Source organism: Mus caroli, unplaced genomic scaffold (genome assembly GCF_978045245.1).
Source record: "Mus caroli unplaced genomic scaffold, Mus_caroli_1 scaffold_1, whole genome shotgun sequence".
In the NCBI taxonomy this organism is placed as follows: domain Eukaryota; kingdom Metazoa; phylum Chordata; class Mammalia; order Rodentia; family Muridae; genus Mus; species Mus caroli.
Window position 1 is genome coordinate 33,444,995 of NW_028227256.1, and position 25,023 is coordinate 33,470,017.

A 25,023-nucleotide genomic window follows, 5' to 3' on the forward strand; every position below is an offset into this window, starting at 1 on the left:
CACGGAGCTTGTCCTAATCTCCATCTTTATAAAGACACTGTCCACACAACTTGAGAAGCCTCTCCTTCAGCCCCTCACTCCCTGCTCACCCTCCCTAGAGTTCTGGGAAGACAGTCCCCTTCTCCTCCTCTTCCCGAACGCTCTGCCTTGTTTCCCTGTGGCACCAGGCCAAGTCCAGCTCCCAAGCAGAGTAGCCCTGCTCTGGCTCCCAGTCCCATACGCACCACTGTGGGAAAACACTTGAGTCTCAGCTGGCCCCTCCAGAGATGCACGGACAGGCATTAAGACCATGATGGCCCAGACCAAAGGATGAGTCCCTCTTAGGTCAATAAGTGGGTTTGAGTCAAAATATCTGTGTGGCAGGGTTAAATTTCATTTTCTCCATTTTATTTGTCAATATAAAAATACTCAAATATTTACAACAAATAAATATGTGGGGACACAATAAGTTACACTGTTAGCCCTTTTCCCAGAGCAGGGAGAGGATAGGCCAGTATCCATAGTATGCCCACCTCCTCCCTTCCCTCCCCCCAACAACCCTTCCCAGCCCTGTCAGAAGAGCGCAGATATAAAATACCACCGAACCCGGAGGGCAAGTGGGAGGCCCTGCCCACCCCTCCCCCTGAAGCAGGAGGTTCCATCTCCACCCCCAACCCCGCCCTGAAAACATTCACAGCCCTAGGAGCAGGGCTAGGCCCACCCCCGAGTCCCGCACTCCCCCAAAAGGGGTACAACACCCTGTCCTTCCCTTCCCCGTATGTACATCACTGCCCCAAAGCTCGGGACAGCTGGGGGTAGGAGAAGCAAAGTGCTATGACCCCCTTCCCCTTCATAGCTCCAAAGACTCAACCAGGAGGACCCCAGGCCAAGGGAAGACGTGACAGAGACAGGAAAGTTATAACACACACACACACACACACACACATACACACACTCTTCCACATGCATACCAACACATATATGCACAAACACGCCCACATCTTGAAACCTCTTCCTTGCAAAGTTTTGGCTGCTGGGGTCCCACATGTCTCAAATTCACAGAGGAGGGTGTGTCTCCTGTGAGGCTGAAGTCCTGGTGAGCCACACCAAGTGGCAGTGCCCATGCTGAGCAGGTCCTCACGGCGGGGCAAATGCTGGGCAGTGTCTGTCCCAGGCAGAGCATGTGCCCCTGCCATGTCCCTGAGGTAGCTGGTGCCTGTGCAAAAGTTAAGAGTGCACCTCCCATGAGACCCCCCCGCCAATGAGGTGGGGGGGGTCCCTCATACTGAAGACTCCTCTGGGTTGGAGTCAGGCAGCGGCTGGCGCTGTTGTAGTTTCCGTCGTAATTCATCCGCGAGCTCAGGCAGTGGGTGCCCAGATCCTCCTCGGTCCTCTCCGCCCAACTGTAAGCGCACATATCCATTGGCATTTGAGTTCCGACCACCTCCTAGGTGGAGCCGAGTTGGAGAAGGCAGAGGCTGGCCAGGTATGCCAGGAGGTGGGGAAGGGGGCCCACCCCCAGGCTGGCACCGGGCGTGACCAGGCACAATCTTGAGAGAGCCATCCGAATAGTAGTACCCGACAGGATCCCAAAGTTTCTCATCGGTTTCGGGGCCAGGACGGAAGGGGGGACTGGCAGGCTCCTTGGGCAGTTCCAAGGGGTACACCAGTGTCCTCTCCGAGGCCTTGGCACCCTTTTCTAGCTCTTCTCGAAGTCGCCGGCGGAGCGATAGGACCAGCAGCAGCAGCACCAGGCACACAGCCCCCAGGGCCACCACAGCGAGCCACACAAGCCCCAGGTTTTCCAAGGGAGCCCGTGCCTCCAGTGTCACCGACGAGCCGGCCACGACAGCAACAAGGTAGCTTTCTGCAGTCAGTCTTGTCCCCTGCTCCTCTGAATAGCAATGATAGGGTCCAGAGTGGCGGGACTGGGCGGCCATCACCACCAACGCCTGGAGTCCCGTGTCATAAAGAAAGGAGCCAGGTTGTTCTGCAGGCAGGTCCCGGCCTCTGAAGGTCCAGTGGGCGTGGGCCAAATTGGACGAGAGGTGACAGGGTAGGACCAGGTCTGTGCCTGACACAACGGTGATGTTCTTGGGAATAGGTCTGACTGCAGAGGCAGAAATGAGAGAGAACCAAGTGTTAACGCAGGAACCCCAGGTCCCACAGTGAGAAGTAAGGCACTAACTCTGGCTGTGATCCAGGGGCCCATCCTCAAAATAAGGGAACAAAAGGAAAACAGCTTACCTTTTTTAATGCCATACTGGTTACACATCTTTGAAGTGTCCAAGTTCGCCACATGTTGGACCAGAAGGGCCCTGGGAGGGAAGGGAAGCGGCATCAGAGATCCAGCTCCAATTACCTTAGCCTCCCCCTCCTGGCCCTGGCACTCACCCCGAGTGACCACTGGTGGTGGCCACACAGCGGCTGGTGTTGACATTCCAGGCGCAGTAAGGGTCCCTGGCCAGGACACAGTCTACACAGAAACGGTACTTTGTGCAGTCGGCCAGAGACAGCTGAACCAGCTGAGAGCGGGAGCCAGCAAAGAGCACCTTCTACAGTAAAACAAAGCACAGGGTGAGCTACGCCACGCCTCGGGGTGATGGCTGAGATCTGTTCAGAGAGCATAAACATACTAGGTCCCCCAAGGAAGAAAGAGGCAGCGGAAGAAAAATCCAGGCCAGAGGAACAATTTTGATGAGGGCTTAGGACAAGCCATCGAAATCCTAATCACTTTACAGACATGACCTTCTTAGACAGGGACGGACGGCAGACCCGTGAGGCTGAGGTGTACGCTCACTCACTCACACTTGGGCCAGGAAACTCAGTTTCCCCTGGCCCCAGGAGCCAGCACAGTGACAGCAGGGCCTATGGAAGGTGGGGTTCTTCTGTTTGAATGGTAACTGCCAATCTGCATGCTTGCTCAGCCCCACAATTCCCTTGCTGCCATCTCATTATTCAGCATTGTAGGGGGCAACTTTGAGTCGCAGTAGCTGGTAAAGGGCAAGCAAATCAGAACCCAGAGGGTGATGTGAATATGAGTTTTGCATAAAGGTGTTTAAAAAAAAAAAGGCCGGGCGTGGTGGCGCACGCCTTTAATCCCAGCACTCGGGAGGCAGAGGCAGGTGGATTTCTGAGTTCGAGGCCAGCCTGGTCTACAAAGTGAGTTCCAGGACAGCCAGTGCTATACAGAGAAACCCTGTCTCGAAAAAACCAAAAAAAAAAAAGAAAGAAAAGAAAAAACGTGAACACTTAAATGAGCCCAGAGACAGAGGGCCTGGCTCAGACACCCACTGGGGACTCAAAGAAATCGGATGTCCCTGTTGCTTGGGTACCAAAACATCTTGACTGAGAAGAGACTGCAGATAGAGCTGAAGCCCCACTTGGAAGGAGTTTGCCAAGGCTGGATTCTGGGAATGGGGGCCCCACAGGGACTGGCTCTATAAGAGAACCTTCAGAGGACAGGTTCTGGCCACCTTAGATCTCTTACTTTTGGGAACTCGAGAGAGCTACATGAGACCCAACTATGGATGGCAGAGGGACTGGGCGCCAGATAGACAGTGGTGCAGAGAACCGAGAGGGAGGTGCGTGTGGCGCAGTCTTACTACCTTGCTCTGAGACAGCACCAGACTTTCCACTGGCTCCTGGTCAAACACCTGCAGTTCCTCCACCATGTGGATCCAGGGCCCCAGGCTCACAGCCTTCAGCAGCCAGCCATCTCCTGGAGAGGTGATGGGAATACGCAAATGAGGAATCAGGCCGTGGGGCCTCCCCAGGTTCCCAGCCTTGGGCATACCTGAAGCGCCTACCTGTACCAATGAACAACACTGTATAGGTGGCACCATCAAGCCCTGGGACCCTGTCGGCCACCACGTGTGTGAAGTTGGTGTTCTTCTTCACAAGTAGGGGGCGGCCCAACCGAGGCTTCACCTGGTCCTCCATCAGGGGGTGCTTCTTGATGAAGTTGAGGGTGTTGTCCGGCAGCTCCAGGGAACTGGTGTAGCCATTGTCTCGGTGCCAGTTGTTGATACACTGTGTCAGGGAGGGGTGTGAGGAGGGTGGCTGTCAGTCAGCTGGTGAATGAGCGGGTGGGTCCTGGAGTCGATGTTGGGAACACATCCCCATGCCGAAAACTCACCGAACCGGGCCGAGGGCTGGGTACCGGGTCAGTATAGCGGGCCCACTTCTGGGCTTGCTCACTGTACTCCTTGTAGGGACCCTCAAACACCTGCTGGATCTGTTCCAACTGGTACTCACAAACTGCAGACAGGTCCATATCGCCCCTGTTAAAGAAGGACCTTGGAAGTCAGGTTGGGTGCCTACTTGCTCCCACCATACCCGGCAACAGAGGAAAAAGTAGGAAGGGTGAGGCTTAGTATGAAGCAGTCTTGACCATGAGGTAGCCCTGAGGTGTCACCCCAGGCAGTGTTCTGCTCACCTTCCCCCACCCAGCTTTAGAAAGAGCAGGCGCAAAGTCATCTTGGCTGCCAGGCACTGACCCGCTGGACTTCCTCCAGACGCCTGTGCGAGGGCCCTCACACCCACACACTATCCCTACCTGACCACCTGCTCCTCCCTACCCCCAGCTACCCCACAGCCGCTTACCATCGCGCTTGAAAAACCCCGAAGAAGGTGGTGTTGTGCCAAGAGGCGCCCCGCAGGGTGTGCACTGCCCGCAGCTGGTTGAAGTAGACCTTCCAGTCAGGGGCTGAGCACACCAACCGAGCCTTCAGGAACGTCGTCCACTTCTTCTGCAGGGTCCGTGCTCCCCCCATGTCGCCCTGGCAGATGGCAAGGAGACACGGCTGGTCAGCCCCTGCCAGGCCTGCAGGGCTCCCGCTGCCCACCACTGCGGAACTTGGTACCTTACAGACTCTCGCCACACGAGCCACCACCTGCTCGGAATAGCAGTCATACTCCACTGCCCGCTCACTGAAGAAGAAGTAGATCTTGTCATCGTCTCCCGTGAAGCTTCCCACACTCTCGGGGACAAAGGCAGAGCCTACAAAGTGGGGTTCTGGGACGAAGAAAGAAGGGCCAGTGACAAGAGTCCCAGGGCCCTGGAAGGCCCTTCCGCTCCGGGCTTCCCCAGTCCCATCCCATGACTCACCATTCAGCCAAAAGGCCAGGTACTCTGTCTTGATGGAGTGGTGGGTCCCCATGTATCGAAGGATAACCGGCTCTGTGCCCAGGAAGTTATTGAGTGTGGCCGAGTACAGCTCACCGTCTGTGGGAGACAACAGCGGGTCAGACAGGCCAGGGAACTGAGGTAGAGACGGCTCCGAAGACAAGTATTCAGAGCGTGACTGACAGAGGCCCAGATTCTCCCCTCTGTGCTGGCAGCAGCCACTCACCCACAAGGAGTCCGGTGTGGCCCTTAGCGGGGTCATATGGGCATTTACCCTTCCCATCCTCAAATTCTGCACGGTCCAAGGTGAACGTGAGCATGTTCTAGGGGCAGGAAGACATTGAAGATGGGTGTTACTGTGGGGCTCTATACAGTCTGAAAATATCATGGCCCCGAGAGGTCAAGGAAGGAGGCCATAGGTTAGGAACAGGTGGGTAAGGGGCACACCCAAAGAGAGGAAACACTCACGATGTAGGTGCACTTGGGCTGGAAGGCATAGGTGCCGCAGACGTACAGATGGGAGGCATTGTATGGCTGAAGGAAGCGGATGAAGTTGAAGCATTCGGTCTTTGGAGAGAGAGGTATACAGGTTAGTGAGAGAACTGAGAGTCAGAGATAGGAAATCACCAGGGTGCAGATTAAAGAGGGAGGTTGGCAGGGGAAGCTCTCTAAGCACCCACCTGGTTGCTCTTCCCTTTCTGGGTACATTCAATTTTCTTCTCAGCTGGAGCCTCCCAAGAGATCTGAGGATGGGACAGACACATCAGCAATGTCACAGGTCTGTGCTAAGTGTGCTGCAAACATCCCTCAAGCTACACCATCGAAGACGCCTGGTCCCCATTCTGACAGAAGCCCCGAACCACCCCAACTGGCAGAAACCAGGAGCGGAAAGCAATCGCTAATCTTGACACCCCAAGAGAGCTGGGCTGAGGGACAGCCTGCACAGGCTACACCCCAAGTCCTTTCCCTCTCCCCTCTGAGTGCCTCCCACTGCCCCACCTCTCACCACTCCTTGTAGCTCCAGAGCCTCTACACTGAAGGCAAACAGCGCCTCTCGGGCCCCCACATATAAAAGGCCAGAATGTTCTGTCAGGGTCAGTGTCAGGAAGTCCTGGATGCCTGTCTGGGAGAACCGCCTCACTACTGTGACCAGCTCTGCAGAAACAGATATTAGAACAAGGTGGGGATGAGCAGGGGCAGAGGACATCCTCCCTGGGGTTCCAGGAATCCATCAATCTCCCTTTGTCCAAGGCTCCCCTGGGCCTCGTCATCACGATTCTCCACAAAAGCTAGCACTACACACACACAGACGACAACCAAACCTCTACGGGCCATAAAGGACTTTTTCTGAATAGCCTTTGGCTCAACAGCTCCATCCTACCCAGGCTTCCAAGGCCCTTCCTCAGCCTGGGAGGAGATAATCTGGGCTGGTAACGGGGAAGGAAGGATATCTCAGCCAAAGCTTCCGGCCAGAGGAAGCCATCTGACTGATGACGCTCCCTCAGGGTCAGCGGTACCTCAGGCACAGAACTGGACACTTCCCCCCCCACCACCACCACCACCCAGCCCCGCTTCCTTGGTTGCCATTTCCTGCTCTGCTCCTTGCTGACCACGGCAAGGTCTAGGCAGACCCTGGTGGTAGATTTATTGCATCAGGAGGCACAGAATACTTGTAAGCATTCCTTGTCTAAGAAGCCCCAGCAGGCGCCAATCCAGGCTTTCAGAGGCATACGCACAGATGGGCGGGCAGGGGACTGGCAAGGTGGCGTGTGGAGAAGGAGGAAGAGGTTAGGACTGGGAGATCAAAGGAACCTGAGACTCAGAGGTGGTGCTGAAGCCTGGGAAGTTGTGCTTCCGGCCAGCACATGTGGGGCGTGATCATACATATAGTCATATAATCTGTCAGAGGACCGTATGTATCCCTGCACACCTGTCCACAGGATCCCCACTTAAGCCAGCTTCAGGGTCGGGAGGCAGTGCCAGGCAAGAGTTGGGTCGACTTGGGAGGGGCTTTAATAGCCGCTGAGTGTAGCCTGTGGGAGGTGAGCTCATCCCATGTCCCAGGAGCACAGAGATGATACAAACACCTGACATCACCACCTCTTCATACAGGTGTGTGCGCGAGCAAAGGAGAGCTATCTGGTTCACTCTGCCTCCTCCCCCACGAAGCACGAGCGCTCATATGTGCCCACCCAGAGCCATCAGAAGGCTCCAGTGGTAGAGCAGCAGAGGAGACCATTAGGGTGAATTAACGGGGCTTCTAGGGACAGACAGCTAGAAAGACTGGAGACAGGGTTAGGTTTACACTTGCCCTGGAGTTCAGGTTTCTCTCTCTAGGCTTCTAAGCAAGAGAGACAATTCAAGTGAGGAACAGGGAGGTTGATTCAGAAGCGGCCTCCCTTGCACACCAGGCCAGCCAGGTCTGGGTGAGGGTGGGGGTGGGCTGGTAAGAGATCCCACGGAAGTTATCCCAGTGTCAGAAGGGGGCAAAGCCCAGGTCTAGACCAGCACTACCAGTTCTGGGCCCCTGGGGCCACTAGCGTTTCTTAGAAAGCCACAGCCACACATATCGGTGTAAAGGTGCATGCTTGGGGGTAATTCCTCAGCAGCAGCTCCTTCCTGCAAGCAAGCATCACTCCCCTCCTTGCCCTTTCCCCAGCAGTCTATCCCAGCCTCCCTCTGGCCCTGCTTCCCATGCTTCAGGCACTCACCCCCAGAAGATACTGTCTTCCGGGGCACAAGGTTCCACCACATCTCAGCCCTGATGCCCAGGCCCCACAGCCCTGCTGCCAGCAGCCAGACAGCCCAGTGTGGGGCCATGGCAGACACCCAGGGTCTAAACTTCTGTCCAGCAGCCCTGCTGAAGGAAAAGAAACTGGTCAGCATCACAGACCGGAAGGGGGCCCGCACCAAGAGACAAGCAACACAGGACGCACACTGGAACAAACCTCCCCCAGAGCCTTTGCATCTCCTCCTGATTCTGCAACTGGCTTCTGCCCCCAAGAGCCCTGGGGGTCTCCCAGAAGAGCAAGGAGAGGAACTTAGTCAGCAAGCACTAGGCGTGGGCAGTCATCAAAAGCCGCCTGTGGCCTCCAGGCCATCCCTACTCCCTCTCTTCAACAGGGAGTTGTGTGGAAAAAATAAAAGAGGGACTCTCCCCTCTTTGGCTCCTTCAGGCCTTAAAGGTTTCAGAGTTTCTTACAATAACCATAAAAAACAGGGCTTGCTACCATTGGGACCCAGGCCAGCCCCAAGACCTAATTCGGGGAGATATACCCCTTATTCAGCAGCCGCAGGCAGCCGGTTGGGCAAAGAGCTTCAGTGGGGGACTTGGTGAAGCAGGCAGTGTGTAGAGTTCCCGGCCCCAGCCCGTCCCCTCCCCCAGCGCAGACAATAGCCGGGCAGAGCCCAAACCCGGTTCCACATCAGCAGGGCTGGAGTAGGAGTGGGGCCGGGAACCAAATGGGCCCAGCTTCCCGAGGCCCCTTTGTTGCCCAAGAGGGAGGCAGGAAGTGGGTGGGATGGGCGTGGAAATGACCAGGGCCAGTCCTGTTTCTCCAACAGCCTTCTAGAGACACTGACCCTCCCGCAGAGAGGCGACCGGGCCACGAGTCAGTTCCAGGCTTCTGGGAATCTCCTCGCCTCCGCGGGAGCGGGATCGTGGGGGGAAGTGAAATGGGTTGGGGAGGCCGAAGCGGGGTTCTCCTGGACAACAGGGGATGCCCACAAATGGTCGTCAAGGGCTGCGTCCCCTCCTCCCCGGCTCTGACGAATGTTCTTAACTCCGGGATTGCACCCCGGGGACCGTGCACTAGGCAGTAGGCCAACGGAACGGATCTCCACTAATCTAGACGCTAGGGGCCGGGAACAGAGATGCAGAATCTGAGGATTGCACCCCAAAACAAAGGTTCCTAGCCAAGACCCGGTCTCGGTCTCCCTACTGTGGACTCTCCCCTCCCCCAGCTCCGGGGATTTGAATGCAAACAAAGCGGCAGCGCTGGGAGCGTGGCAAAGCCGGGCTTGCGGACGCCCCCTGTCGGCCAAGAACCTCAGCGCGGGAAGGGCGGGGGGCTGGGGCTGCCTTCCCCGGGGCAGTCCCCCCTGACACACCCTCAGTTTCCTCTCTGCCAATTACCCTAGGCTGGGGTCAAAACCCGGTGGTGCGCTCCGAGAATCTGCAGGCGTAGCGGTGACCCAACCCCCAAGCTCTTCCCGAAGCAAGGGACACGGACAGCCAAGGGGATGGAGGGGTGCAGGACCAGGATTTGCACCCCACACTTGCACACCCGGTCGTGGATTGCGGTGCTCCAGAGCGGGACCGGGCGGCGGAGCTTTGGCTAGGGGGCTGGTTCTCAGTGCCAGCCCGCCTCCGGAGCAGAACGGGAGGGCGGGGGGCCGCGCTAGGGAAATCCGATCCCACAACATCGGCCACGGTCCAAGCCCGCCCCTAACTTTCCGTCGAGGTGGGGGGAACCGGAGCAGTTCGCGAGCCTGGCAAAGATTCGGACCGCGCGCTGGACAGCCCAAGGGTCCCCCACTGCCCCTAGCTCTGTCCGTACCCCCAGGGTCCCGCCGCTCCAGCCAGTGGAGCTGCAAGCACTTGATGCCTTGATGCCGATCGCCGCTGGGCAGCCCACGGCGGACTCAAGAGGGACCCGGATCGGACAGCTGTCTTTGCTGTCGCCCCGCCCTGCACCCCTAGACGCTGTCCCCTAGCGCGCGCGCCAGCCTCTACCCAAGCAAGGGGACAAAGCAGCGGCCCCGGGGCCCCACCGCTCCGGCCTCTCTCACCTCTTTCGTGCAGCTCCAATCCCTGGGCGCTGCCCTCGCGTTTGGCTCCGGCCACCGTCCTCCCCTGCCCCCGCGTCGCTCCAGACTGCGCCCGCCCGCCAGCACGCTAAGGCTGTCCCGCGCCACCGCCCCTCGGTCCCAGCACGGCTCTCGGCGCCCCTGAGCTCGGATTCGGCGCTCCGATTCGGCGCTCCACCGCGCCGGGCGCCGGTTCTTTCTCCGCTGCAGCCGCCGCCGCCGCTCTCCGCCCCCAACCCCTTGACGTCAGGCAGAGGGTGTCGAGTGGTGGCCGGGGGCGGGACGCAAAGGCCCGCCCAGGAGGGGGCTGCGACCCGCTGCCTTGCTTGCCGGGCACTGAGGCTTGGGGACCCTTTACGACTCTTGCAGCTCGTGAGTCAAGGTCTGCGCCACAGCACCCGGAGGCGAGGCGGGGAGGGGGCGGGGAGGGACTCCAGGCGTTGCCACCGGGAACTGCACTCACCTGGTTTTCCCGAAGTGTGCCTTCAAGCCCTGAGGCGGGATGGGCTCTCTGGAAGGGTTGAGGGGCTTCCCCACGCTCCAGTTACAGGAACGAAAACTGGCAAACCATTTTGGGACTTGCACCCGAAGGGGGTGGCATAGCAAGAGAGGAAACTGAAGGTTCTCTCAGGTGCTAACCACAGTGGTCAGTCTTTTGACTCCAAAGTTTTCCTCCTTTCTGGCCCTAACCCTTGGACTGGAAGGAGCAGCTCACAGGCAGAGACCCCCAAGACTGCAGGCAGCTCCTAGTTTCCGGGCTCCAGCAGAGCCTACCCCCGGGAAATGACTCCTGGTGTGGCTTGGAAGGCTGATTAACTAGAGGCACGAGCGCCACGGTTCAGATGAAAGGGGCTGGAGGGAGCCACGCCGCGAACCACCACCACCTTCAGAACTGCCAGCCTCCGCCCACAGGTCGCTTCTAGAAGTAACTTGTAGCTTTGGTCTCCTGGGCGGTGCTGGCTGGCGAGTCCTTCCAGACAGCTGGTCCTCCAGTGGGCAGGTGGACTGAGAAACTGCCCCAGCGGTACCTGGAGACCACCCCTAGCCAGAATCAAAGGACAGGGACGAAGGGAAGGAGACCTGGAGGTTTCTGTGGTATCTTTGAGCCCCAGGGGGCAGTCCTGGAGGGGAAAAAACACTTCAGACCCCATAAGCAGATCTGGAGTATAAATCAGTTCGACAGCAGCTTTTGTTCTAGGTTAAAACTTGGCATCTGAGAAGTGGAGAGCAGAAGAGCAATGGGAGTAATCGAGAAAGGCAGCCCAGTTTGGTTTCTGTAACAATTGGGTCTTTACTGGGACACAGAAGGGCCCCTTCTCCCTCGCTGGCCAGAGCCGCGTTTCTCAGCTCCTTTCCATTAGGAAACAAAGCTGTGACCTCAGAGATAGGAGGCAGGCCAGGGGTGGGCAGGGAGGGTGTCCTATGGAAGCTGGCTAGGGAGGGACCATGCACACGCCTCTTGACCAGGCTCCTGTTCATCTACTAAGGGCAAGCCCCACTCCAAGCTCAGGATGCGCTAAGACTCCTCAGCTCCAGGAGGCTGAAGCAGGATTTCCAAGCCAGCTACTGTTTCTCTCACTGAATCAGAGAGATTAAGCAAGATAAAAACAAACAACAAAAAAACGGGCTCAAATCCACACAAACAGCAAGGTGACATTTTTAGTGAGATCTGGTCCGTCCCACCTGCTTGGGAAGGCAGAGGTAGGAAAACTGGGAGCCCAGAAGCTCCACCTTTTCAGCAGTCAGCAACCATGAAGCTAAGCTCCTGAAGCTAAGCTCCACTTCCTGCTGTGTTTCCTCCTCACCTGTAAGCCTTGCCCCTAGAAATGAGGGCTGCTTGGTAGTGATCTGAGCTCCCTGGCTCTACCTCCAGGGTGGCCCCAGTGGAAAGTTTCAAAAGGTTTTGGTTTCACTGGCAGGGACAGTATTCTGTACCTTCATGGCAGGCGCCAGGGTCTTCTAAGCCAGGCATGGAGGTAGAAATGAGACCGTTCCACTAACAGAGCCAGTTAGCCTCTGGGCACAGGGCTCCCCATCGATAGAGTTCCACCCCCACCCCACCCCACCCCCTCTTCCTCTGCCCCTTCCTGCCGCACTGGTTACTGTCACAGGTCTTCTCCACAAGTGGGTGGGCAGAAGATAAAGTTTCCTCTCATGATGACTACTTGTTCGTGATTCATGCTTTTTAATAAAAGGACAGTTGGCAGAAAAAAAATAAGGATCCTGGATTGTCCATCAAGGAAAAAAATACAGTAATACAGAAAAAAAATTGCAAAAACATCCTCCAGGCCTGCCTAGCATAGGCTATGGAAGACATCACACCCTTCATCCGTATTCAGGCCTGACAGAATAAGGGCTTCCCTAACTTGCCTCTTTTGCTAAGGCTTACATGCTTGTAGCCAAATAAAGGAAACACAAGATGTGTTACATGCCTCCCAGCCAGCTGGAGCCAACCCTCACAGACCCCAGGACATGAGGAGTATCCAAGGTATCCTGCTGCTTTTTCTTTTTTTTCTTTTTTTGGTTTTTTTTGAGACAGGGTTTCCTCTGTGTAGCCCTGGCTGTCCTGGAACTCACTTTGTAGACCAGGCTGGCCTTGAACTCAGAAATCTGCCTGCCTCTGCCTCCGAGTGCTGGGATTAAAGGTGTGCGCCACCACGCCCGGTGTTTCCTGCTTCTTAGCAACTATCCCTCCTGAGGAAAGTGGCAAGATGGAGACAGGGAGTGTGCACTGGGGCTCTCGATTCAAGGCCTGCTGGACCTGAACCCTTTCCATTCCGCAGTTGTCTCTCCACTGGTGGCTGAGTAAAAAGATTAGGGTCGGCCATTTTTCAAAGAGCTCTCTGACCACCGGGACCCAGGGCACTGGGTCATAGGAAAAGGACTTCCTCCAAAAGGACAATTATCAAAGCTGTCCACCTGGGAAGCCCCTCCCTTCCCGGCCTCTCCCTTCCAGCATCACCAAAAGGAAGCAGGAAAACATCCGTCATCGAGGCCCAGGATGCGGCTTTTCCAGTGGCTTTTGTCAGGATATCCCTTGCCTTTTCCCCAGGGCTTAGGGTCAAAAACCTGGAGGGCAAACGGTGAGCCAGCCAACTTCGGTCCAGAATTCTTGGCCTTGAAAAGGCTCGGTTCCTATTATGCCAACAGGGTTTTAGACCTGGTCAGCTCCCAGTGAGTCCCAGAGCAGGGCAATTACATGACCCAGGGGAGAGTGTCCACCCTTGAGCGACCTCACATTGCATACTGCTGGTCAGGTTACAGCCAGGCTTCTGGGAGGGACTGAGTTGTCAGCAACACCTTTTGCTCCCTGGATGTATCTCTCTCAAGGATGAGTATGTTTTGGGATAAAGGAGCCAGGGAGGATTCCAGATGTCTACATTGATGGACAGTTTGATCCTTTCTCTTAAAGCCAGGTAAAAGCAGCTTCAAGAATGGAAACTCCCCAGTTCAGCCTCTCAGGCCTCCCTACCCCCTCTCTGCCCTTGGCAGTGAGAACAAAAGAGGGAAATTTCAAGGTGATTTCCAGGTTTCCAGAGCAAACCCAGTAACTGAGGATTAACTGTCAGGTGTGCAGTGTCAAGCAGGGGTGCCTAGAGGCTGGGTGAGAAGGGCTGGCTCTCCAGAGTCCCTGCCCTCCTGTTGAGATCTGAGGCTGACCTGCTAGGGTGTGAGGGTATGCCAAAGGAGTTTGTGACGTGTCCAGGAAGAGAAACCAGAACTGTCAGTCAAGTCACCTGGCTCTGGGAGGGTTTCTTCCACTTCTCATTTGGCAAAGGCTTTGAGACAGAAAAGATGTCCTCTGTGGTACCCAGTACTGTGCAGAGTCTATGCCTTGTCCTCTAAATAATAGATGCCTCTAGCTCCTGACCTTCTGGGGACCCAGAGAGCAAGGTAGCTGTGCTCACTAAGGCCTTGGAAGGTAGATGGGGTTGACTCTGTCTAGCTCCTAGTCACCCTCCAACCCTGGGACATAGATACAGAGACGATTGTATGCAACGGCCATGGAACACTCTGGGACCTTCACCCCCTGAGAAGTGGACACGAGTCAAGGTGGCAGGAGTGTCACCTACGGCTCCCCCTTACAAAGCTCATCCTGAAAGTATCGGGGGTGGGGGCAGGGATGAGCATGGCTTCTGTCAGAGGAGCGGACAGTAAGAGAGTAGATAGGGCTGTGGGGCTGCTCCTGGAGGTACAAAGGGGCCCACTTACTCCTCTAGCCATTCAGATCTAGGACATGGAGATGTGCAAGTAGAGATTAGGACCCAGGAAACTGCTCTGGAGATAAGGCGGGGAAAGAAACAACAGGATCCAAAACTGTCTTTTGGACCCTCCCCCACTCCTATCTCTAGGAAGTTGACTTCAGAGCTCAGCACTAAATTGAATTAAACAAAATTACAGCCCCAATCCACCATCCTCTCGGTATAGCGTCCCTAGCAGGGTGAGGTAGACCCAGATAGGGCCATTCAAGAGTGCCCAGGCTCCAGCAATTCTGGTCACTCCTAGAAACAGAGTCCTCAAGTGCAGGGTGTGGGTCCGAGGCCCCAGTCACATGACTACTTGAGGTGACACCAGTAGTGGCTGGCTCAAGCAGAGGTGGTTCTTCTGTCAGGCTAGGTGCTGGGCATGAGCCCTCAGGGTAGGGATGGAAGGAACTCCAGAACCATGGATGCTGGAAATAACACTTTAATATGCACACATGAACCTCATATTCAAGATGGGCAGAGAGGGCAGGTTGTGGGAAAGACAGTGGCCAACAGGGAGAGCCCAGGACAGAAGAGACAGCTGTGCAGGTGGGGGAGCTCAAGGGTGGGGATGGTCAGGACACAAGAACCCCTTGCTGGGTGGTGGCAGTAGTCTACCTTCACCAAGCTGGGCCTCCTCCGGCTCCATTCTTCACCTCCTACAGTTCTCTTCCTGCTCCAGTCCACAGCCTTGGGCCACTTTGCTCTTATCCCTTTAAATGTCTTTCCAAGGGCTGAAGTACTGACCCTGTGAAGCAGAGAGAGTAGCCTGTAATGGCCTGGCCCCAGTACCCTCTCTATCCACAGGTCCCTGTACTGATAAGCCTCAGCGGCTAGACACAGTCGGCCAAGAGGCAGTGCCTTGAAGGCTCAGCCAGTGTCTCACCTGCCTAGTGCTACAGGCCCAAGGAATATCAGAGGAAGATGCTGTCTATGCATCCTCAGTCAAGCTTGAATTGCTTCCTAAGACAAGCAATGCTTCCCACCAGAGGCCAGTGGGAGCCAGTTCCTGGGGATCAGGGTGAGGTCTGAGTTCTATCCAGCTTTCTTTTTCTCAGGGACTTGTGAAATTTGAGCACCAAGCCACAGCCTGTGGCCAGTGTGTCAGCCTCAAGTCAGAGGTTAGAGGGAGCTGTAAGGGAGGAGAGTCAGGGAGAGGCAAGCAGGGGGCAAAGTCCAGCTGTCCCCATTAAGGGCTTGGGGGCTCAGGGCCAGCCCAGCAGGGCACTGCTTGTTGGAGAGCTGGGGGTGGAGGGGGTGTGCAGATGGGACGGCTTTGTGCCAAAGGAGTGACGATGGCTGTGAGCCCTCATCCTCACATCCTCCCAAGCTGTGTGCATAATGGGGCAAGCTATTGACCCTCAGAGCTTCTAGATACTTTGCTCATCTGTAAAACGGGTTTCTACCCATCCCTGCTTCACAAGGGCTCCTCAGGCTCCTGCAGAAAAAAAAAAAAACTTCATTCTGTAAACTTTAGTATAACATGTTACTACCTAGAGGACCTGAGACAATTCCAGGAACAGAGGTTACTCTTACAGAAGTGAGAGTGGATGCTGGCCACGTGGGGGTGGGGGTGGGGGTGGGGGGTGGAGCACGTGCTGAGCATGCATAAGGCTTTGGGTTCAAGTACTCTCCCTGTGCTCCTTCAAAAAAAACAACCAACAAAACAAAAACAAAAAACAGAGCAGCCCGGGAAATGCTCTTAACACAGCAAGTAGCCAGCTGAGGTCTCCAGGACAAGTAAACAGGAGGTGGGCAGCTGTTGCCTTGGGTGCCCCTTCCTGGCCATCATTCATGGCAAACCGGTATTGCTCAGTTCTTCAGGGCTGTGTTTCTCTGCATTTGTTCATAAACAGGCCTCCCTATGTTCCCTTCTGCATCCCCTCCCTGGGTCGTGGATTAGGATTGAAGGTCCCCTGAGACATCCCCACCCTGCATCATGCTTGCCCACTCCACCCTTTCCCTTTGGAGTCCAGCAGCTGCAGTGGGGGTGGATGGACTGCTGGATCTGCCAAGCCCCGCTCAATGACTGACCACTTCCCTTTCCTCCCAGGTCTAGGGGATTATGGGACACCACCTGGGGCTGACAGTGGGCCAGCAAGTCCTGCCAGCGGATGTAAGTCTGGGTAGCTAGGTCCTTGAGTTTGGTCCGGTGCATGGCCTGAGGGCTCTCCCGGATATGGGTGCTGATATGACGGTCCAACTGCATGCACAACAGCTGCAGCTCGCCCTGAGGAGGAGGAGGAGGCATGACATAAGCCAGGCATGTGCTAGAAGCCAGGGCAAGAAGGAGAATTAAGTCAGAAAGGGAGGGATATCTCTGAGTGTCTGCTGGAGTAGGAAGGGCAGCTTGTAAGGGCTAGGCCATCATCCCTTGGGAATGGCTTTTGGGACACAATGAAAGGAGGAGGCCCTCCACAACTGTTGCCACTTCTTTCTTGGCCTCTCACTCTGCAGTTCCTGAGGGAAGGCAGGCTCTGTCCTGGCTAGTGTTGTCCCACACTACTCGATGAAGTAGGTACTGCTGACCATCCAACCCTTTCCTGCTCCAGCATCTTGGGAGACTCACCCATTGGTTGGGAGTAATATCCTGGCTACTGACCACGACCCCAGCTAGTGTCAGGAGGCTGTGGCACAGATAGCAGACCTGGAAAGGGAGAGAAAGAGAGAGAGAGAAAGTACAACAAGGATGCTTCCTAACTCCTTCTGAGGCCATGGGCTCCTGTCTTAGCCAGCAGCAGCTTCTAGGAACACATCTTCAAGGAGGGCCTCACTTCCTCAGAGCTGTGACTGTCCCAGTAGCCTGTACCCAGGACCCACATTTCTTCTAATTATTGATTGTCCTCAAATGGCTTCTGAAAAAGAGAATCCTTGCCACCTGGAAAGCCACACCACCCTAAGCCTTCTCCTGTGACTCCAGAAGCAGAAGCCCAGAGGGCCTGTGCACCCTCACCTCTGCACAACCTGTTTGCTAAGTCACCTATACCTGTGGTCAGCAACTGAGGTGATCCTATCCCTTGGGCCACCTCTAGGTCCCCATCTTGTAAATGTGACCCATAGTGGATAAGCAAGCACCTGCACAAACCTAGGCACAGCACCGTTTGACAATCGGCCCTGACGACAAACAGAAAGCTGGAAAGGGAAGGGGAGACCAGTAGAAGCAGTATGCATCAAATATCTGCATGCCTTCTCCACCCAGTCCACCCTCACTGTCGCCACTGGGCACTTCAGAGATAAAAACCAGGACAAAGGCCATTTGGGAGGAACCGTACCTGGAATCCCTAGCTTAGAAGCTAAAGCAAGAAGATCACAAGTTCAAGGCCAGCCAAGGTTGCTGCATAGAAAGAAAGCATCTCAAAAAAACGGAAGAAAATATACAACACCAATAAACACACAAAGAGACAACAAGAAAAAGAAGAAAGTTAGGACAATTGCCAATTCTACCAAGAAAAGGAATTAGCCCATGATACCCTTGGACTCTCTATCGGAGGTATTCATTTAGGGGACATTGGCCTGCTTTATGAGTAAGTGAACTGTGTGGCTCCTGATGAACAGAGTTACTGACACCAGGCAGCCTGCTCTTGGCGCTATGGACCACAGTCTGCAGGCACAGTGGCTCCTTTTACATCTAGGATAAAGAGAGTGGCTACATGTCTGGGGCCTGGGGCAGACCTATCATCCCAGGGAGAGGAGAGATGATGGAGCAAAGCCATGGATGGCCAGGAGGACTGAGCCAGCACAGGGGCCCTTTTGGATGGCTTCCTTACCTTTTTGGATCACAGTGGCCAAGAAAGGACTGCAATCTTTTTACATGGACCAAAGAACCTCCCCAGAACCACTTCTGAAGCTAGGCAACTTGGCACCGTGGACTAACTTCTTGAGACCAAATACATCCTGTGGAGAAATGCCACCCTGGTGCCCAGCAGCAGCACTTGCCTTGCTTAAGACCAGCAGAAGAGCCAACGCCTCTGGAGGGCCTGACTCCATAGGTAGACCTACTAGGTGGCAGTGAGGAGGCCTACACAACAAATGTGGCCTCCAAGAGGGCCATCATGGGGTAAGCAATATCAAAGCTTTTCAAATGGGCTCCTGCCCACTGCTGCCATCTCCTCCTGGGCTGCCCCCAGGGTCCTCAGTAGATCCCCTTTGTTCTACAGCTTCAGGCCTGTGCACCCCAACTGTCTAAGCTTTGGGAGGCATTGAATGATTTGCTTAACAAATACCAAATCTCAGCTTCCCAGTAGACCAGAGAGGGCAGAGTCTTCCGATTCTGGAAAGACTGTGGTGGGGGCCTCAGAGAGGAAGTGACTAAGCCAGAGTGGGCCTCAAAAGGACTGGATTTGAGGCAAAAAATGGCCCTAAGGGGGCAGAGGCAGTAGATTACAACACCAGACAGATCCTGAGGGCTGATGACAGGCAGGCACAGGGAGGGGGCAGGGCTGGTCAGCAGGGTAGCTAGCAGGGCTTGAATTGGGTGAGGGAGGGCATGGCTTGGGGGCAGGGCTGGCAGCTGAGAGTGTAAGGAGCTGAGGAACATTGGGTTGTTGATGGCTGATTAGAGAGGTTCCTGGGGGAAGCTAGTGCTATAAGGTAGCAAGTATTTGGTGTGGGCTGAAGACACCAGTATGTGCAGTCTTTTTAGGACAAAGGATTTCAAGGTGTGTCTTGTATACTCCTATTGCTGTCCTCCATACAGTGTATGTGTGATGTGTGTATGTGGGGGCATGCGTTTGTGTCTGTCTGTCTGCACTAGGGACTCAACTCAGCTTACATATGTAAAGCACACACTCTTCCACTGAGCTGCATCCTCAGCCCACATCCTCCGCTTCCCTCAGTTATGAATATTGGAGGAAGGGCTAGAGAGGTGGCAGCTGTCAGCACCCCAGATGGAAGGCTCACACCCACCTATAACTCCAGCTCCAGGGGATTCCAATGCCTCTAGCTCCTTGAGCAAGTGTACTCCTGTGGACATGCCCCACCTCAACACACACACACACACACATCAAAAATGATAAAAATCTGAGGGTATATGCATTTAGTGCCAGTATTCAGGAGGCAGAGGTAGGTGGATTTCTGTGAGTTTGAGGGCAGTATAGTAGATTTCCTATATATATAACCCCTACCTGAAGTTCAACTGTTTCTATGTAAACACAGACCAGGAGATCATAAGCTTGAGAGGGAGCATAGGGAGGAGAGACAGAAAGAAGAGAAGGGGGTTAGGTGATATAAGTGTATTTTAATTTTTAAAATAAAAAATATGTTCTCAAATAAATAATTAAAAAATTTTAAGAGACTATTTCTGGCAACGGGATATAACTCATATAGTACAGTGCTTGCCTAGCTTGCAGGAGACCTCAGGGACAATTCCTGCTACCATAAAACAGCCTGGTACCACATGCCTGCAATCCCAGCCCTCCTTAGAGCAGGATCAGAAGTTTAAAGTCATCCTTAACTACACAGTAAGGTCAAGGCTAGAGTACCTGTCTTTTTTTTTTTTTTTTAAATCTGTATAATAGATTTTATTGGTATGTTAAAGATTTGTTAGTGGGACCCTGGCTACTTTAATTGAGCGTAACTGGGTTTGGAATCAGAAAGGAGCAGGACCTTGGAAGGACGCTGAGGCCCCTTTGTGACAAAGCATCGGGCTTTGAACAGGGTCATGGTGAGAAGTGGGAGAGGGTGCCAAAGATCACCTCCAAGGGCAGCGGCGCTGGGGCTGGGGGCCGTGGGACTGGGGGCAGGGCGTCTTCTTCGGAAGACTGGGAACTCTCCCCGTAAAGACCCGGGATGCCGACAGAGTAGCAGCAGGGGTTGGGGAGGGCCTAGTGACTCCTCACCCCTAAGGCCTTTCTCCTGTAAATGACTTTCTCCAGCACACCCCACCCCCACCTGAAGTTCAACTGTGGAGGTCGGTCCATCATCTGGGCTGCAGAACTTGGCTTCTTGAGTGGAGGCTACAGGGCAGGCTCCCAGCCTAGTGCAGGCCGGTGCATGGGGTTGGCTAGGAAAAGCAAGTAGTGCGTAGCTCCTGTTTCAGCTTCAATCCTCGCTGCTGAGTCCCAGAACTTAATCTAGGAAAACCGCAGATAAACTACTCTGAGCACGGTGTGTGTTTGTATGTTTTGTCTTGCTGGGGGAGGAGGGGTTGGCTGTTCACCAAATTCTGTAAGCCGTTTCTCCAGAGGAAAACTACGAACGTTCATCAGCCTTGGGCTTACTGTGTTTTCCCCTTTAACAGACTCTGACTTTGAGGCCTCAGGGCTCTACCCAGAACTCAGGACCAGCAGATGCTTGGGTCCCCTGCAGAGCTTTTGCTCAGTGGTAGAACCCTGGTCTAGGTGTGTGTGTGTGTAAAGGTAAGGTTCTCAGTTCCATCCCTAATCCCTCTAAACCAAGAGTCCAGTGGCTCATGCCTTTGAGCATAACATTTGAGAGGCCGAGGAGTTTATGTTCCTGGCCAGCTGGACCACAGGCTGTCTGAAGGAAGCAAACTCCAGCTGTGTGTACAATCCTAGCACTGGGCAGGCAGGGGAAGGAGCAAGTTGAGTTCAGCTTCCAATACCTAACAAATTTTTGGCAAACCTGGACTACTTAAGACTCTGTCTCAAAACAAAACTATAAGCTGGGCATGGGTGACTCACATCTTTAATCTCCATGCACTGTGGGAGGCACAGGCAGGCAGATCGCTGAGTCCAAGGCCAGCCTGGTCTAAAGAGTGAGTTCCAGGACAGCTGGGGCTAAACAGAGAAACCACCCAACCAATCAAACCTAACTTTCAGTACAGACACAACAAGAAGTGTCAGTGTGGCCTGTGTCCACACTTTGTCTCCCCTTACTTCCTCAGGATATGCAGGTGAAGGTCTCATTTTTTTTTTTTTAAAGATTTATTTATTATATGTAAGTACACTGTAGCTGTCTTCAGACACTCCAGAAGAGGGCGCCAGATCTCGTTACGGATGGTTGTGAGCCACCATGTGGTTGCTGGGATTTGAACTCTGGACCTTTGGAAGAGCAATCGGGTGCTCTTACCCACTGAGCCATCTCACCAGCCCCCGAAGGTCTCATTTGTATCAGTCAGGGAAGCCAATTATTAGCAGGAGCCAGGGGCTGCTCTGGGCCTGGAGCAGGCAGAACTCAAGACCCTTCTTCTAAATGTCGCTGCCTGGGACCCAGATGGGCTAGGGGTACAAAGTAGGCACGCTGGGCAGGCAGGGGTGTCCCACTAGGAGGATGTATGTGAGGTGAACAGGCCGAGGAGAGAACCACATTTTCCTGTCAGAGTTACCTGTTCCTGTCCTAGCTGCCACCACAGAAACTCAGAAGGAAGTAGTGGCCAGAGGCAGAGACATGGGCTTTGTCTCTCTATCTTTAGGGACACAACTGGCCCTTCCCCAAGTCCATGGAGGTCCTATTAGGGGTACTGGGGGGGGGGCTGTGGGGAGGGAGTTAGCCCTCCACGGTGTTGGGGCTGTGGATCAGCTAGGGCCCAGCCAGCTCGAGAGCCCAGCCCCTCCTGCATGAACAAGAATCCAGGCTGGGAAACCACAGTGGGAAAGAGATCCGGGAAATCTCAGCCAAGGACTCAGAGGAGAGAGGCAGAGGATGAAGAACGGGCGTGCCTGGACCCAGAACTGACGAGCTAAGGCAGTCCTGCTTCTGGGTCACACTGCCAGCAAGGCCTTTGCTTGCACTTCCTGGGTCTCTCCCCAGAGTCTGGTGGCAGGGCTCTTCCCAGCAGCTCACTGTGCAATGCCTCAGTCTGGCCCTCCTCCAAAGCAAGGACCCAGGGATAAAAGGATCACAGTGCTCACAACCCAGCAGGCAGCAGGCAGGGAGCACCTCCGGTCGGCCGGCCTCCACTTAGTTCTCATCTCAGCAATCACTCCTTAAATCTCCTGGGTCAAGGGGAACTTATTTGCAAGTTTTTGTCAAATGAGACAAAAGGGAACATGGGTGGACATTTCCCAGGAACTTCATCCTTCAGGAAATCCCCTGCTAGCTAATGCCAGGGAGGGCAGGCTGGTTTACTTTACACCAAAGGGAAGGATGGAAAGGGAGTTCCCAGGAAGCCACTTTCCCTAACAGGGCAGCATGCGTTCTCCCACCTCAGGTCATGCCCAAGGATGTAGTCTTACCCCGGAGTCTTTAGATGGAACCCTTCCCTCAGAACCTTCCGGGCAGAAGGGGACAGTAGATTTCTCATGGGCAAGCAGATTCTGCAAGTAGGTCCAGCCAGGCTCTAGGCAGTGCTAGGTGGGGAGGAGCTGGGGAGAGCTGAGGCTAGCCCAGGAATACTGAGGAAGAAGGATGGGAGAGATGCACAGGCCATGTTGCTGAGGCGCAGGCTCAGCTGACAGGTGTCTGCACCTGCTCAGCAGCTCCAGGATGCCAGGACTACCTACCCTGTTTCTGCCTCTGACTTCACAGGCCCTGGCTGGTGGTTACCCTGGGGAATGTGCATTCATCTCAGTCTCCAAGGTCTGGAGGCCCAGCCTAGCCTGACTACCGATCCCAGAAGAATCCCGTGCTAAGTACCACTCCTGCCTCACGTGGGTCCTCTCGGGGACCGGATGAGAGCACATTGGCTGAAGCTGAGCTCTAGAAGCTGAGCTGATCATTAGGTCACCTGTGTGAGAGGTGGACTATGATTCATTTGCCTTTTAAAATTAAATTTAAAAATCTGGTATCACAGCAACCTGACGTACAGAGGGGACATTCAGAGAAGGCCTGGTAACCCTATGTCTCAGCAGATGTGTAAGCTCAAGCTTGGCTAGATTCCTAACACGTCCAGTGAGGGAAAAATCTAGCAAGAAGCAGATGTCTAGGATCTTCATCAGGAGACATTCCGTGTGTATGTGTGTGCGTGCGTGCGTGCGTGCGTGCGTGTGCGTGTGTGTTTGTGTGTGTGCAAGTGCAGGTGCACATACACACATGCACTTGTATAACTGTTCTAAATAGAGATGACACTGAGAACTTCTGGATCTGAGTCCATGGATATCTTGAGAGACAAGCCGCAGAGACCTGGCTGTTTCTGTGTAGATGGGGTCAATCAGCCTGTGCTCCTGTGGTTGGGCAAACAGCAATATCATTTAGCACCAAACCAAGAGTTTCAGCTCAAGGAGAGAAGCGGGGCTCTAAGCATCTCAGGAGTCCTCCAAAGCACAGGGCATGCATGTTTCTGAGTCTGCCTTCTCTGAACACTGGCACTTTGCACCTGCCATCTTGGATTGGTAGGACATCATTTCTTCTCTGTTCTATGTGCACACTTACAAGCTGCTCTCCTTGTCCATGCAGCTCCAGGTCCAAGGTTATGTTCCTGACCTTGGCCTTGGCAAGCGCTAGATTAGCAAGCAAGCAGAGGGCTGCAAGCAGACATCTGTTCTGAAAGAAAAGCTGGCTTCCAAAGTGACTCTGCCCAGGACAGGGCATTGGTCACTAGTCCTAGAACGTAGGAAATGATGAGGACACATGATTAACTGCTAGGAAATGAGACGTGTGACATAATACCCTTCCTAGCCCAGAGTCCCTGAAGATACAGGGTCAAGAGGCCAGGCACCAGACGTCACAGGCACAGCCTGCCAGATTCACCACTGGGTAGGACTGGGCAGGCCACCCTATTCTGCAAACGAAAGTGATGGGCCATGTGGGTGGGTGGAGCCCTGAAAATGGAACAGTGATGCGGCCACTTTAGGGTGAGAGAGGACAGGCTGGCAGCATCTAGACAGGAACAGGACTTCCTGCTCAGCTGCTGGGAACAAGCACTAAGTGAAAAGTTGCTCTTAGGACCCCAGCTGGGTCCAGAGATGGGAGGGAGGAATCTTCCCAGGGTGCTAGAGGATCTGAGAGGCCCAGGATGTACCCATATACCCCCGCAGCACCCCCCCCCCGACATTTCCTCAGTGTGAACCTGAGCTGTTCTAACTTCCCAGAAAATAAGCTCTGAGACCTCTCACAGTGGGATCCTCTTGTAAGTTCCATTTCAACTTTGAGAATGGGCCCTGAGGGTTCCTGCTCTGAGGACTGGGTGGGAGCTGGGAAGCTCTGGCACAGGAGATAGGGGTGGGACATAATATTCAGGAAGGCTGAGGGCATGTCTAAAGTGCTGCCATCCTGACAGCTGGACTACAGCACACGTGTCTCCCTAGGGAGGAACCTCGGGACTATGAGCAAATCCTTGGGAGAGTGATGCCACCCTGCCCACCCTTCCTCTCTGGGTTCCTGGGGTGGGGGCTAGGGCAAGTAAGATGATAGGCAGCTGCTTCTCCCGCTGGGACCAGAGACCCTGATCCCACAGGAGTCTAGGCAGAAAACCTAGCTCTGCCCGTAATCTCTTGCTGCAGGAGTCTGTGTGTGTGAGTCCAGGTTTACACATGTGCGTGCATATCAGCATGTGGGCCTGAGGGCATGAGTGAGCATGTGAAGCTCTTCGAAGAGTAACTGGAACTGGCCATCTGTAAAGAGAGCTGGTTTCTCTCAAAACCCATGACAAGAACAGGGCGTACTATACAGCCCAAAGTTTCTAGGTACCTAGGACACACCCCTTCCTTTGTAAGAGTGGCCTAGCTTCCTGTCCCCTACATTTAGGCCAAACTGTTCCATGGTGGTGTCTACAGAGTTGACTCCAGCAGAATACATGTGACCTGGAGCAGCCAATCATGGTCCACACCAAGCCAGTGAGACTTGACTCTGGGACAGATGCTCTTTCTTTAGCCCTGGCCAGGGTGGCCGAGGAAAAGGAGGTCAACCCAGGGTTTCCCACAAAGGCAACAGGGAACCTCTCTGGGAATGCACCATAGGGTACAGGCAAGCATTGGGGAAAGTGACACTGGGGTTTTGTCACACTGTGCATGTAACCCTGGGTTC

The 25,023-nt window shown here is 54.5% G+C and overlaps 2 protein-coding genes across 9 annotated transcripts in view; both read right to left on the minus strand.

The window, feature by feature from the left end:
* Positions 1 to 365: 365 nt before the first annotated feature.
* Positions 366 to 10,718, minus strand: Sema4c (semaphorin 4C). Of its 7 annotated transcripts, none has more exons than XM_085836358.1 (16): positions 9,899 to 10,300; positions 8,056 to 8,285; positions 7,819 to 7,964; positions 6,114 to 6,262; positions 5,788 to 5,850; positions 5,576 to 5,674; positions 5,334 to 5,430; positions 5,090 to 5,206; positions 4,845 to 4,996; positions 4,585 to 4,760; positions 4,118 to 4,262; positions 3,789 to 4,011; positions 3,588 to 3,700; positions 2,374 to 2,534; positions 2,227 to 2,297; positions 366 to 2,089 (listed from the first exon to the last, which is right to left on the minus strand). In XM_085836358.1, exons 2-16 carry the CDS (start codon positions 8,073 to 8,075, stop codon positions 1,260 to 1,262), a joined length of 2,562 nt encoding a protein of 853 aa, XP_085692484.1. In that variant the 5' UTR covers positions 8,076 to 8,285; positions 9,899 to 10,300; the 3' UTR covers positions 366 to 1,259. The 7 variants fall into 7 exon arrangements, with proteins under 7 accessions (XP_085692484.1, XP_085692483.1, XP_029335899.1 ...); XM_085836357.1 differs by having other exon boundaries at positions 7,819 to 7,967; XM_029480039.2 differs by lacking the exons at positions 8,056 to 8,285; positions 9,899 to 10,300 and adding an exon at positions 10,380 to 10,718.
* A 3,868-nt stretch (positions 10,719 to 14,586) lies between these two features.
* Positions 14,587 to 25,023, minus strand: part of Fam178b (family with sequence similarity 178 member B) — a 122,439-nt gene continuing 112,002 nt past the window's right edge. For both annotated transcript variants that reach the window (XM_021158105.1, XM_085836364.1), the window contains 3 exons: positions 16,730 to 16,807; positions 16,238 to 16,390; positions 14,587 to 14,908 (listed from right to left, as the gene is read on the minus strand). In XM_021158105.1, the coding sequence (XP_021013764.1) occupies positions 14,876 to 14,908; positions 16,238 to 16,390; positions 16,730 to 16,807 (264 nt within the window). In that variant the 3' untranslated portion in view covers positions 14,587 to 14,875. The remainder of the gene's footprint in view (positions 14,909 to 16,237; positions 16,391 to 16,729; positions 16,808 to 25,023) is intronic.

What these genes read in the sequence shown, in the direction of transcription:
- Sema4c (XM_029480023.2), bottom strand. Translation starts at nt 9,532, where the DNA reads ATGTTGTGGGATCGGATTTCCCTAGCGCGGCCCCCCGCCCTCCCGTTC. An exon ending in CCTGGCCTTTTGGCTGAATG is followed by an intron (nt 4,997 to 5,089) that starts GTGAGTCATGGG and finishes TCTTCGTCCCAG; the next exon opens with AACCCCACTTTGTAGGCTCT. An exon ending in TGGTGCTGTCTCAGAGCAAG is followed by an intron (nt 2,535 to 3,587) that starts GTAGTAAGACTG and finishes GTTTTACTGTAG; the next exon opens with AAGGTGCTCTTTGCTGGCTC.